The following is a 13,240-nucleotide window of genomic DNA, read 5'->3' as shown; positions in this document are numbered from 1 at the left end:
TCTGGAAAAGAGCAGGAAATCTCTGAGTCATAATAAGTCCCTGCTTGTTTCCATCTTGCACAAGAATGAATCTGAGAAGCCGGAGGTTTTCCAGAAGGCAATTTACTCCTGCTTCACTACAATTAGGGTTGGGAGGAGTTCAGACAAGGGTGTGTGTGTGAGATTTACAGCGACTTCAATATGGTAACAGTAAGGTGCTGTTCGTACAGCCAGTGGCATTATTCAGCTTTTTTCATGACGATTGGCCCTTGATGTGGAATATACACATTTTTTAAAAGTTGCACTTTGGGGGAGTGTTGAAAATGGTTGTATGCAATACTCCAGCATTTTTGTGGAGCTGTATGGAGAGACCTCTGAGATAAAGTGTGAGATGGTGTGGCTACCTGTCTGGGAGTGACTTTGGGGAGTGTCGGCTCCACGGGACACTCCTCTCAATTCCACTCCTGGGCAGACTTGCTTCCTGCCACCTACTTCTGGTCCAGAACTCCATCTAATACTGATTTTTTGGGGTGGGGGGAGTTTCTCCTAGTGTTCTAGCGCTCTAACAGCTGTGCACCAGAACCATCGGAAGCTCCAGCTCCAGCAAAATCCATAGCAGGTCTCAAGCTCTGTAGTGTACTATAAGTATTATAGTAGTAGTGAGGGGGAGCAGGGGATGGGGGAGATTATATACACCATTATACACAGAAAAAGCAGAGTGGGGGGGTGTTAATTATACACAGAAATACACAGAATACACCATTACACACAGAAAAAGCAGAGTTGTTGGTGATGCGGCCTGTTGAGGATTTTGGGAAACCTGTGTTTCCTTCCACTTAGTTATCCTTAAAAAATAAAAATTATATATATATCTCCACAGTGTTCTTAAGTAAGAACACCAATACAGTAGAGCAGCCCAGCAACATTTCCTTTCATAAATGAAGAAAGGAGTAATAACAGTTCCTGGTGTCTGGGAGAGGGAGGGGGCACATGTGGTGCCCTACTGTACCAAGGGATATCAATTTCAGTGTGGTAGTGATGTGGTAGATCTTCCAGTTGCTGTAGTGTGCACAGGTGTCCTGGTGTACTGATGTATTGGTGTTCTTGCACAAGAACACTGTGGGCAAACTGCACACATACATACATACAGTACATACACTATATAAAAATGGAAAGTGCTTCCATTCCAGAGGGAAGCTTCCCATCCTCCAGCCCCACCCCCAGCGAGACTGCAAAATGTGGCTTGGAATTTGTGCTCCATTACAGGAGTAGGAGCTTCCCATTGATCTAGAGTGCAGTGATTGTTGCACAAAAACACTGGGGAAATAATTTCTTTAAAAAAGAAAATTACTGTTGGAGGGGATCCACAGGTACCATGCATGCGCGCACATGTACACACACGTACTCCCCCCCCTTCTCTTCACTACCTGGACACAGGTGAATGAGCCAATCAGAAGCAGGAGGTGGGGGTCTCATCTGCAACCATATTGGCCAGAAACGGACAGGATGGATTAGGGGGGAGCTGGCTAGTTGAACAAACCAACATTTGGAAAACTGTAATGAAACGTAAACAACTGTAATAAAAAGCAGCAATGTGAATGGTCCAGATTTACTACAGTGCATGCTTTATCTTATCTATCTATCTATCTATCTATCTATCTATCTATCTATCTATCTATCTATCTATCTATCTTATTATATTTCTGTGCCGATCCAAACCTGCGTTTCTGGGCGGTTTATTTATGTCTGTACATGTATATACATGTTTTCTATACAGTCATCCCTCGTCAACCGCGGGTTTCCCAATTGTGGGTTTCAGTATCTGTGACTGGGAAATTGCGACCGCTCTTGCCATATCTGAGTATCGACGGTTTGGCAATTTAAAAAAAAAACATTTTGGGTGGGATATTGGGAGTCAGGGGATTATTTCTAGGAGTCAGGAGGTGATTTGGGGGGCCTCGGTCAGGGGCTCATTTCTGGGAGTCAGGGGTGATTTTCGGGGGTCATGGGTTTTTGGGGGTTTTTTACCTTGTTTTTTGGTTGTTTTGTGACCGTGATTCCCCTAACCCCCTGTTTTCAATTCTTCCCTATTGTTTCCCAACCACAAATTCACCAGTTGCGAGGGTTTCCCAGAATGGAACCCTTGTGGTTGGTGAGAGACGACTGTACTCTCACCCTAACTTACACCACTTTCCTCCTGTAGTAAAGCCCCCAGCCTGGGAAACCTCCTGTGCAGAGGCAGGCAGTCACAGCAGCAGCATTTACTGAAAGATGGAGGAGAGGCAAGGTGGAAGCACCTTCTGGCACTGAGGGCACCCTTCCCAGGAAGAGGAAGCTCACACTGTTCCAAGAAGGTGGAGCAGCCCCAATCCAGGCTACCCAGAATGCCACTCAACTAACCTTTGGGAAGTTCCTCCCCCTCTCCTGGTTCATTTTTTCTTGTTGGAGCAGATTTTCATTAATTTGAATTAATATCAAACTAATCAATTTCCTTGCATAGCTCTCTCCCCCTCATAACCTTTCAAAAGCAGGCATTTTCTTCCCTTGCTCTATGGCTAAACTTTGTGGATTTTAATGGAGAAAATGGCACTCTGTTCAATGCCTTGTGGAATCACCATCTTGAATTTCGCTTCCCACTGATTACAACAGAGCAACTTCTCAACAGCATTAAAAGGCCCTAGTGTGGAAGAAGCAGTGTTAATAGCACATTGCATTACACACACAATTAACCCTTGTGTACTTGGTTTTTGTTTCCTAAACAGCGGCCACCAGGGTGGAGGGATCTAATAACAGCTACAGGATGGGTGATCTGAGTCAGGACCACAGCAGGGGCAAAGGTTTAAATCCCATCTCCTCCCTCTGCAGTCCCAGTCCTGATCCTGCAACCCACCCCCTGCCCAACTGCTGTTTTAGAAACAACAATTAAGCACTCAAGGGCCAATGACATGATTAACATAATGCGTCATTTGGCCTGGCTGCTTGGCTTTTGATTACCCAAATATATCCATGGCCAAAGTGGGCTTTGAATCCAGTTTCGCATTCTCAGTTTGCTTAGTTGGGGGAAAATGCTGAGGCTATTCTCATGCGCTGCCTAACATGGGTTAGGAGGGACGCCCAACCTAGGTTGGGCTGTGCATGAGAACCGGCAGGATCAGGCCCAGTTACTTGCTCGTGTGCGAGCACAGACTGCTTCCAGCCCAGCCATATTGGGTGCCTGTCTCTTGGGGGAATTCCCCAATGCATTGTGTGTGTCACTCAGTGCATTGTGGGATTCACAGAGGCTGTGACTAACTTAGTCTTGGTGCTGTCCACTGATTTTAATTTACACTGTGGTTTTAATTCACCAGGTGATAGATTTGTGTTTTCTCTTATGATAGTTAAAGGCTCTGCAACTGAACAATAATTCTGTCAGTTTAACTATCTCCTTAAGGACAACCCACATTCATATGACTGGGAGTTGTGATTTTAAGTCTGTCTGCATTAACTCATCTGCACTGCCACCATCCTATGATGGCTGGTGGTGATGTGCCAAACTGAGCCCAGAACTTGATCACGCCTCAAAAAGATGCAGTTGCAACTAATTGCTGAAAGCTGGCCTTTGCTCAGCTCATAGCAGCAGTTGGTATTTGCACACCTTGACCAGCCCAATCACTGTTGCTACCCCAAACTCAAAAGGTGTTAGGGATGAGACCTGACTTAGAGAGTCAAAGTAAGGAAGGATATCATGAGTGCATGTCAGGTGCAAAACATGACATACTGGCACAGCAGTCAAGGAGAAAATTTGTGAAAACAAACATGGTAGATTGTAAAGAGACTATCATACAAATACGATGAATATTGATATATACAGCTGTATGAATACGAATATGATGAATATTTATATATACAGCTTTTATATACTGCTGTCATGACTATGGTGAAACTCTTTGAAAGAATCCTGGTTTTTACTCCAGTTGATCTTGTTGTGGTTTTATACTTGTTAAAATGTTGTTATAATTATCTATTTTGGTTATAAGATCTGATGATAGTGCCTCTGAACATTTGGAGAGCCTCTTCCTTTCATCACAGAGCAACCAAAGCCTATTTAAACTTCTGTAGTAGATTGCGATTTTTAATGCATCTGGATCCATAGTATACCACATCCTGTTAGCAAGTTAAAAATAATTGAATGCTTTTTACCTTGTGTATTTGTAGTATATGATGAGTTATTGCGAATACATAGCTGTTTCAAGAGAATTTTGTTGTTGCTTCTGCTGCTGTCATATTCTTGCTAGGGTTGGAAATGGCACTCTCCATCTTGTTATTGGCTGGGAGACGATCATGTGATATACAGCGAAGCTCGGAAGATATGCATGGACTTTGGTGCTACCCTGGTCACTATCACCAACAGGTGTGTGCTTTGTGGAATTTGAGGGCATTTTGTAGTGAGAAGTGGGGTAATTTGAAAATAAATAAATAAATGGGCTGGGTTGGGCTGGGCTGGGCTACACTAGACAAGGAAAGTCCTCCAGATGTTCCATTGAAAACCTTTAGGAAGAAAGCTGCACCAGGCTCTTGATTTAGTGGATGTCTTTGGAGGGAACAGGTCCTATCTGGATGCCAGAGACATTGGTAAAGTGGCAGAATACCATGGAAAACAAAGCAAGCCTTTGGCTGACACATTCCTTTGTCTCTTTGGACAAGGTTTGAACAGGCCTATGTGAGCAGCCTCACTCACCGCTGGGAAGAGGAATATTTCTGGACAGCCCTACAGGACATAAATGAAACAGGCTCCTTCCATTGGCTGAGCGGGGATGAAGTCATGTATACCCACTGGAACCGCAACCAGCCTGGTAAGTGTGTGTGTGTGTATGTTTGTTTATTTGTTTGTTTGTTTGTTTAGTGTGTGTATGCACGCGCTACTGTGAGAGCTGGAAAGACATCATCACCCAGGCCATCCTCACAATATGTAACTTGGCTTGCTTGTCTGGGTCATCTGTTGCTGTTTGCTCTGTGGATGCCTCTTTGTTGGTGCATCTGCTTGCTGCCTGTGGTGTTCTGGATTGCACAGGTTGCTCCGTGGGAGCACTGCTGGGCAGATGGTCCTGCCTCACATCAGTGGGTTGAATTTGATGGCCTTTGGCCCCTTCTAGCTTTCAGACTACAATTTTCAAACCTTTCTATGCAGGGCAGTGATTAAATGTGCAATCTGCAAAAGGGAGCCACATTAATCTCTTGCGCTGTGGCACCTTACAGGCCCAACACATTTCTTGTGCTGTCTGCTTTCATAGGTAAAAGCCTACATCATTTTACCATTTCATAGGTAAAGGTCTGCCCAGACAGAATGTATACCGGGATGTGCAGGAGGTCTTGCTTCCCTTCTGCTCATCCCTTTGCATTATGTCTTCTTTCCACAAGGGTTGGACAGGAGCATGGGGGCCCTGGCTTCCACACCTGTTGTGGGCCCAGCAAATTGGGCTTTTCCTCCTCAGTGTTATCTGGGTGGAGAGGGTGAGGTGGTATCTTTTGGTTTGCTTCAGAACGCCTAATGTCATTCAAAATAATAAAATAATGAAATGAGTTGTCCTGTTATAGTCAGGGATTCTCCCTGTCGTTTGTTCTCTCGGTTAGGTAATTTTACCCCTCCCCTCCCTGCACAGACATTATTTCAAGTAGTGTCAGATATCCTCAAGGCAAGGGGAAGGGATGTACCAGGCACACCATCTATCCTAGCTAGCTAAGTGCTATTCAAACTAAACATGCGTTTTCCCTTTTTTTGCTGCTCAAGCAAATTGCAAATATATCCCAACACTCTCAATTCATGCAGTGCATTTTTTTAGTCTGACATTCTAATATTTATTGTAGGACCAAGAAGGGCTTGTTCAGAAACACACCTGTTAACATGATATGTGCCATCACATGCCAGCAATTCCATTCTGCCATTTATATCGGCCAAACTGAACTATGTCCACAGTAGAATAAATGGCAATAATACTCAGAAATCAGTGGAGAGAATATTTCTGTGGCTCTTCTGTGATAAAGAGTGCTTCTATCCTAGTCCTTTTCTCTGAAATTGCCACCCTTTCTGCACTTATTTTGTACAGCAAATTCAGATGACATCATTTCCAAATAGTTGACTCCCACCACATTTTCTGTGTACCTCCCCTGTGTTTTTTCAGATCTTATTTGTAGTGGTGGTGGTGGTGGTGGTGGGGTTTGGTAATGAAACACAACTGGGGCTCCAGTCCAGACTGTTCAGTATGAACAGATAAAGCACTATTAAGGCTTTTCAGGGACCCTGTTCCTTAAGCTTCCTCTTTGCAGGTTCGGTATTCCACTTCGGAATTTCTGATCCCCAGCCCAAGGAGGCAGTTCCATCACAGGGCAGCTGCTCTAGATAGGAGGAGGGTAGTGGTGGCAGTCTTTTAAAAAACCTATTTAAATACATGTCCCATTTGGAGAGGCTTGGCAGGAACGACATCCCCCACGCATCCCTGCAATTCCCAGCCGCCCCATATGAGTGCCCAGCTTTCCCTTTGTCACTCCCCGCCCTCCCCTCTAACACTCCCAAGAATTGCCGCAGCTGCTCAGCTTTCTGTGTGCCAGTGCTGGGTGGCTTTTAAAAAGGGCTACCTGCCCTGTGAAAGACCGCCTCCTTGTGGTGAGGGCTAGGAATTACAAAGCGGAATACTGAATTTAACGGCAATTAATTAATTAATTGGTTGATTGAAATAAATAAATAATGCACAGTCCTACTAATTACTTATTTCTTCTCATTTTTAAAAGATTAACGAAATAGCGCTATAAACATTGTTAACCATCTGAGGATAACATTTCAAACTTCTTAATTACCATATTTACCTGAATCCAAGACTAGATTTCCTCCAAGTTATTTGATGTTAGAAATTGGGGTCATCTTAAGTTCAGAGTCCTCTTCCTTCTGCATAAATATAGTTATAGCCTGTATTTAACCTCTATTTTTAAGGGGCTTGTCTTAAATTCAGAGTTGTCTTGTATTTGAGTAAATATGGTATAAAATGGACTCTAACCTGTGAAAGCTTTTGCCACAATACATTTGTTAGCCTTTAGGTGCCATAGTATTCTTTTCTCCCCTCTGCAGCAGGCTCCTAACATGCCTCCAACCTTTTAGTTTTTATTTTAGTATATATTTTGTTTTGTTTTTTATAAAGAGAGAGTGTGTGCTTTCCCCTCAGCACTTGACAGATGTTTTTCAGGTTTTTCTCTGCAGTCACTAAAAAAAATATTTTTCTGTTTAACTTAGAAACAGCAACAGGAGCAGTGGGTTCTCTAGGTTTATTGGGAACTACAAAAAAAGTTTCCAAAATAGGACTGATACATAATTCATAGTTTTAGGGGGAAAGTCTTGCATTTATTTTTAAAAGATAGAATGAGAACATTCAGACAGTAGTATGCCTGCAAAACAGTTGTGGTAAAGGTACATAGAGACACAGGAGACCCTTGATTATCATGAGTTCTCTGTTCACAGTTTCAGCTGTTCACGGTTGGGTTATTCATTATCACAGGGTAAATTTTGGCCATTTGCTGTTCCTGTGCTCATGTTTCACACTTCCGGTGCATTTCTGGGTTGGAGGCAATTCTGGAACCATGTTGGGACCAAGGGCGTAACTATAATAGGGCAAAGGGAGACAGTTGTCTGGGGGCCCACTGCCTTGGGGGGGACCCAGAGGTAAGTCACATGACTGACTTCCCCAGCTGCACACCTGCCCGGGCTTCCTCCAGTTCTGTTCATCCTCCCAAATTGATGTGAGTGTTAAGACCTGGAGCTACCAGAACAGCATGTCTTTCTCTAGTACCATTAAATGACTTGCATTGTCCACGATTTACAAAACCTTAAAAAAAAAAATTTAGGATGATGCTGAACTTCAGGGGGGGGGCATTTTAAAATATTGTCTCTGGGCCCACTAAAACCTTGCTACACCCCTGGTTGGGACCCCGCCCCCCAAATTTGGATGCTTTGGGGGGTCATTGCTTAGAGAACTGGAGTGGCCAAGATACAGTGCTGTACTCCTCTTATTTCTGGTTTTCCTCCATTCCCCACCTCCCATTTTTAGCACTTTTTCATGTACTGAGGCACCTAACCCCACTATTACCAATGGTGCAAGGTTTCAATCATCGCAGTTTCGGCATTCACGGTGGTAGTGGAGAATGTAACCCTGTGATAATCGAGGGCTTCTTGTATATCTTTTTTTGAGAAATCAGTGTCGTTTCCCCTACCATGGTCTGACTTCCAACTTCACAGCTTGTGTGACACCTGCACCTGCTCCTCACTTGGAGATACATTCCACTCACTTCCTCAGTCCACACTACTAGATCCCACACTGGACCAGCATGCTTTTCTCTCCTCTTCCTTGTCTTCATATTTAGCAAGACCTTTATGTTAACATAGTAATGCTGTTATTGGTTTTGCCAAGCCTGAGGGAAACCTTTTGCTTTGGCTTAAACCCTCTCTTTGGTGTGTTTTCCCCTTTCCAATGAGCTTTTTAGGTTACGATAAGGGCGGCTGTGTTGCCTTGGCCACAGGGAGTGCCATGGGCCTATGGGAGGTGAAGAGCTGCAGCACTTTCAAGGCCAAATACATCTGCAGGCAGAACTTGGGAACCCCAGTGAACCCTGAGATTCCTGCACCCTACCCCACACCCAGCCTCACTGGCTCCTGTTCACCAGGGTGGAGCACCAGCCCCAAACTGAGGCATTGTTACAAGGTAGGTACAAAGTGAAGGAAGGCAGCCAGTCAACCTCTAATGGTTCACCAACAAAAACTCTTCATTACAAGTGAATTCGCATTTATTTACATGCATATGTGTGTGTGTAAACAAATACATCAAACTTTCCCCTTTAACTAATTGCCATCTATCTTCTTCTATCTATCTATTTCTCTTATGCGTAAAGGTAAAGTGTGCTGTCAAGTTAGTGTTGACACCTGGCGACCACAGAGCCCTGTGGTTGTCTTTGGTAGAATACAGGAAGGGTTTATCATTGCAGCTCTCGTGAGAGTTCGCGAGCAACTACCAGATAGCGACAGGGACGGGTGGGAGGGAAGAAAATAGTGGCGGCGGCCAGGGAAACAAAACAGCAGCGCCATCCGCGAGCAGGGGGAAGAAGGCAGCAGTGGGCAGAAGCGGGCAGCCATTAAATGACAGCACCAGTGGGTAGCAGCAGGCGGGCGGGGAAGCAGCAGTGGGTGGGTGGGGGAAGCGGTGGCGAGTGGGGAAGAAAACGGCAGCAGTGGGGGGAGCTTTTGTTTTCGGTGGCCATTTTATTAATTTTTTTATTTTAAAAAATGGCTGCCGTGCATGCTCAAATGGTCCCTGTGAGGCCCTAAGCCTTGCCAGGCCTTGCAGAGGCCATTTGAGCATGTGCGATGACCTCCAAATTGGCCACCACGCCAATTTTGAAAATCAGCCCATGATGGGCTGCGGTGGTGATTTAAGAGGCCAGCGAGGGGAGGGGGAACCTTTGTAGACACACACACACACCCGCGGCCTTTAGGAAGCCCCCTGAAGTGGCTACAGGTTAAAAAAATTGTTTTAAATTTAAAAATTCCCCCTCCCCCCGCAAACTGGGGAGGAGAGTTTGGTTCGGTTTGGTTCGGTCTGGTCCGGTCGGATCAGGGGGGTGGGGTCAGGGTTTGGTTTTAACCCGAACCCCCAGACCCGAACCCCCAAACCAGTTCACACATCCCTAAAACCAACTGCTGTTTAGACGCCCTATGAAGAATTCACACTACCATGTCCCAAATGTCAACTTAATCATTGGAATAAGTCTGGTGTTGCTTTTGCACAATTGTCAGTTTCTACCTCTCCAAGGGAAGGGAGGCATTCTACAGAGGCTGCATTCTTTTCATTGCAGAATCTCTTTCCATCTTTCAAGTAGAGGTCCTTCAAGGTCTTTCCTTTCCATTTGTGGCCTGCCAGTAGATGCCAGGATCAGTCGTGTTCAGCTGCTGTACACATTTCTGGGATACTATGTTGTAAGGCATTCTTCAGAGTTGAGTGCCCTGAACAGGACTCTGTTTGTGAAATGATCCTCTTCCCCTGCTTCTTGGACAGGTGTTCAACTATGACAAGCTTCAGGAAAAGAAAAGCTGGATCATGGCCCAGTTGTTCTGCCAGGAGCTGGGAGCGCAGCTTTTGAGCCTGGGCAGTTATGAGGAGGAACATTTTGTGGCCAATATGCTCAACAAGATTTTTGGGTGAGGATTGAGTTACAAAACAGGAGATGCACATTTCTGGGCAACACCCATGCATGTTTATCAACACCCGTGCATGCCTGCATGTTCCTTGTATGTAAGTACACTTGCATATGATTATAAGCTCATGTGCCTGCCAGGGGTTGATGTTATGATGATGATTTTTCTTTATAATGCACTCTTCCCCTCTCTACCCTGCCAGGTGGAGCTCAGGCCATGGCCTAAAAATAATTCAACCCCCCCCAAGATTTTTTAAAATGGGGAGAGGGAAACTGGAAGGAAATGTTGAAGAAGCCCTAAGCAATGGTTCCTCTAAGAGCACCCAGAGAATAATGAAATTCTCTGGCACTTGTTAAAGGTGAGAGGGTGGAGGGGAGAAGGGACCCCAGACCGAAGGCTCTGCTACAAAACATGCCTGATTCCTCGGAGACAATAGAGGATAGTCGTGCATTCATTTTTTGCACCCCCTCCCCCCCAAAATGCAATAAAGGAGCATGCTCACAAGCTGATAGGTTGATCAACAACCTTGTCAGTATTTTTTTTTAAGTCAAGGCAAGTTAAGCAGACTAAGATGATACTCCTTGCATTGCCATTCTTAAATCCCAGCCTTATCATACTTCTTTAGCCTATCATTATTTTGAGCTGTTGGTATCTCTCTAGTATCTCTCAGATATCAAATTGTATGTTCATGCAGGTGTCTGTACACAAGCACATGTTTCTGTGGCAATGTCTGTATATGGATTCATCTAAAAGGTGTACATGGGTACTGGCCCCATGAATGCAGAGTACAGATAGGATGTGTATTACTGTACAATCATTGAAGATAATATGTGCAAAACTGTACATATGTACATTGACCACAGATTATACATGTGTTGAACATAATGTGTGAATAGGGCTCCTGTTTCCAGGCTTGCAATAGATAACTCAAACAACTGAGCCAAATTCCTTCTCAGTTTGTGACACTCCATAATTACAAAGTCGTATCATAGCTTAGTGGTTTACATGTAGGAGAATTTCAACCTGGCATCTATAGGTAGAGGATCCTGGGTTGGGAAAGATCTTTGCCTCCAGATTTCTGCCTGGAAAGCTATTGCTGGTTAGTAATATCTGCTCTGGGCTAGATGAACTCACTCTAAAAAACAAGAAGAGGTTGTCTCACAGGAACTGACTCATGTCCAAAGTAAAAAAAACAAACACTACTCCTCCCCCACCAGATACAGCAACTATTGGAATTAAATATTTAGTGAGGTACAAATTATACTGAGCCACCTAAAGGCGCAGCAGGGAAATGACTTGACTAGCAAGCCAGAGGTTGCTGATTCGAATCCCCGCTGGTACTATATCTGGCAGCAGCAATAGAGGAAGATGCTGAAAGACATCATCCCATGGGATGGGATGATGCATGGGAGGAGGCAATGGTAAACCCCTCCTACATTCTACCAAAGACAACCACAGGGCTCTGTGGGTGCCAGGAGTCAACACTGACTTGACGGCACACTTTACTTTACAAATTATACAACAATTATTCTTAATATTTATGTACATTAGCTCCTGTTTGTTATTAACATCTTATTTAGTACAAGGCAGCTTCTTGTGTTCAGTCTATCCAGAGTCTTCCTGGAGATTATTAAGGCTCAGTCAGTTCACCAATTATCCTGACTCCAATTGTGGCAGTCTAGAACTCAAAGGAAGGGGTGAGAAAAAACAACTTCTCAAGATTTTAATGAAGGAGAATAAAAGGAAGAGGGGGAAATAGATGTTTGATGGGCCACAACTGGGACACCCAAAACATACTTAAAAAGCAAGATTGTATTATCTCCTTTATTAATTTATCCAGTGTCTTCAGTGATCCCTCTCTTTCCCCTACCTGATCATCTTTTCCCTTTTAAAAAAATTCCTTCAGGGAATCAGAACCTGAAATTCATGAGCAGCACTGGTTCTGGATTGGTTTGAATCGCCGGGATCCTGGGATTGAGCGAAGCTGGCGATGGAGTGATGGCCTTGGGGTGAGTGGTGGCTTGGCTCATCCAGACCCCCTTTCTAAGAGGATGGTGAATTGGAGAAGAGCTTGAATGCTTGTGTGTGTTTTTGAGCAAGATATTCCTGATGTGGAAAATCTGAGCAAAGTGCACCTTTGATATTCTTAGCGGGGTGGAAGAGGAATAACCTGGAGTCTTAGGATGAAGGGTGGTATATAAATATAAATATATAAAAGGCTCCTATTTGATGGAGAAATAGGTATGTGGGATAAAAGGGATAGTTTTGGCAGCAAGTCCCAGATGTGTGTCCATATTTTGGAGTGGTCTGGTGGCTTGTTACTGAAATAAATATCAGTCTTGTTTGTCCTAAGGGTCTCATGGTCCATGTCGCCACCATCATAATTAAGAAGACCAGTCCTCTTTTGACTATTTGGTTGCTGCTGGTGTGGGGGGCGGGGTGGAATACAGTGGAAATGGTACAGAGCAAAACACTGCAAAGTTGGGAGGACTGTGAACAACTGGGGTGAATGTCCTGGGGTTTGGGCTCCTAGGGACTGATTTGCCCCTTCTCTTTCCTTCTCCCCCAGTTTCTCTACCACAACTTTGACCGCAGTAATCATGACGATGATGACATCCGTAACTGTGCAGCACTGGACCTGGCGTCCTTGCAATGGATGCCTCTTCAGTGTGAGGCTCAGCTGGACTGGATCTGCAAACTGCCCAGAGGTGAGCGAAATTGTGATGGGTTGGCAGGGAGGGAGGGAGAAGTCGGGGAGCAGTGGAAGCTTGCAGTGTGCACCAAAATACACATTACGTGCTTGGCACTGGCATGTTCTGTGATGTTGACATTTTAAAGTGTTGTGTGTTTACAGTTGCAAATATCTGTTTTTAATGTTAGGGTTATAAAACTGTGTATAATGTTGTAATACAAGGTAAAGATATACAGGAGATAAAAGTGGAAGGAGTTTGATTGACAGGGAGAGACTGTAGCAGTGAGACCCCTGCTAGCAGGGTAGCAGCTGGGGGGAACCCTGTCTAGTAGAATGTAAGTGGAGGAGACAGTTAGGGG

General features: G+C 44.5%; 1 protein-coding gene across 4 annotated transcripts in view; it reads left to right on the top strand.

Moving 5' to 3' along the window:
* Positions 1-13,240, top strand: part of MRC2 (mannose receptor C type 2) — a 98,969-nt gene that overhangs the window by 50,718 nt on the left and 35,011 nt on the right. For all 4 annotated transcript variants that reach the window (XM_053262994.1, XM_053262993.1, XM_053262995.1 and 1 more), the window contains exons 10-15: positions 4,254-4,369; positions 4,663-4,811; positions 8,485-8,702; positions 10,050-10,192; positions 12,096-12,198; positions 12,759-12,897. In XM_053262994.1, the coding sequence (XP_053118969.1) occupies positions 4,254-4,369; positions 4,663-4,811; positions 8,485-8,702; positions 10,050-10,192; positions 12,096-12,198; positions 12,759-12,897 (868 nt within the window). The remainder of the gene's footprint in view (positions 1-4,253; positions 4,370-4,662; positions 4,812-8,484; positions 8,703-10,049; positions 10,193-12,095; positions 12,199-12,758; positions 12,898-13,240) is intronic.

The sequence above is a fragment of the Hemicordylus capensis genome, chromosome 6 (assembly GCF_027244095.1).
Source record: "Hemicordylus capensis ecotype Gifberg chromosome 6, rHemCap1.1.pri, whole genome shotgun sequence".
Classification (NCBI taxonomy): domain Eukaryota; kingdom Metazoa; phylum Chordata; class Lepidosauria; order Squamata; family Cordylidae; genus Hemicordylus; species Hemicordylus capensis.
Note: the sequence above shows the minus strand (reverse complement) of the source record. Positions and strands in the feature narration are given on the sequence as shown.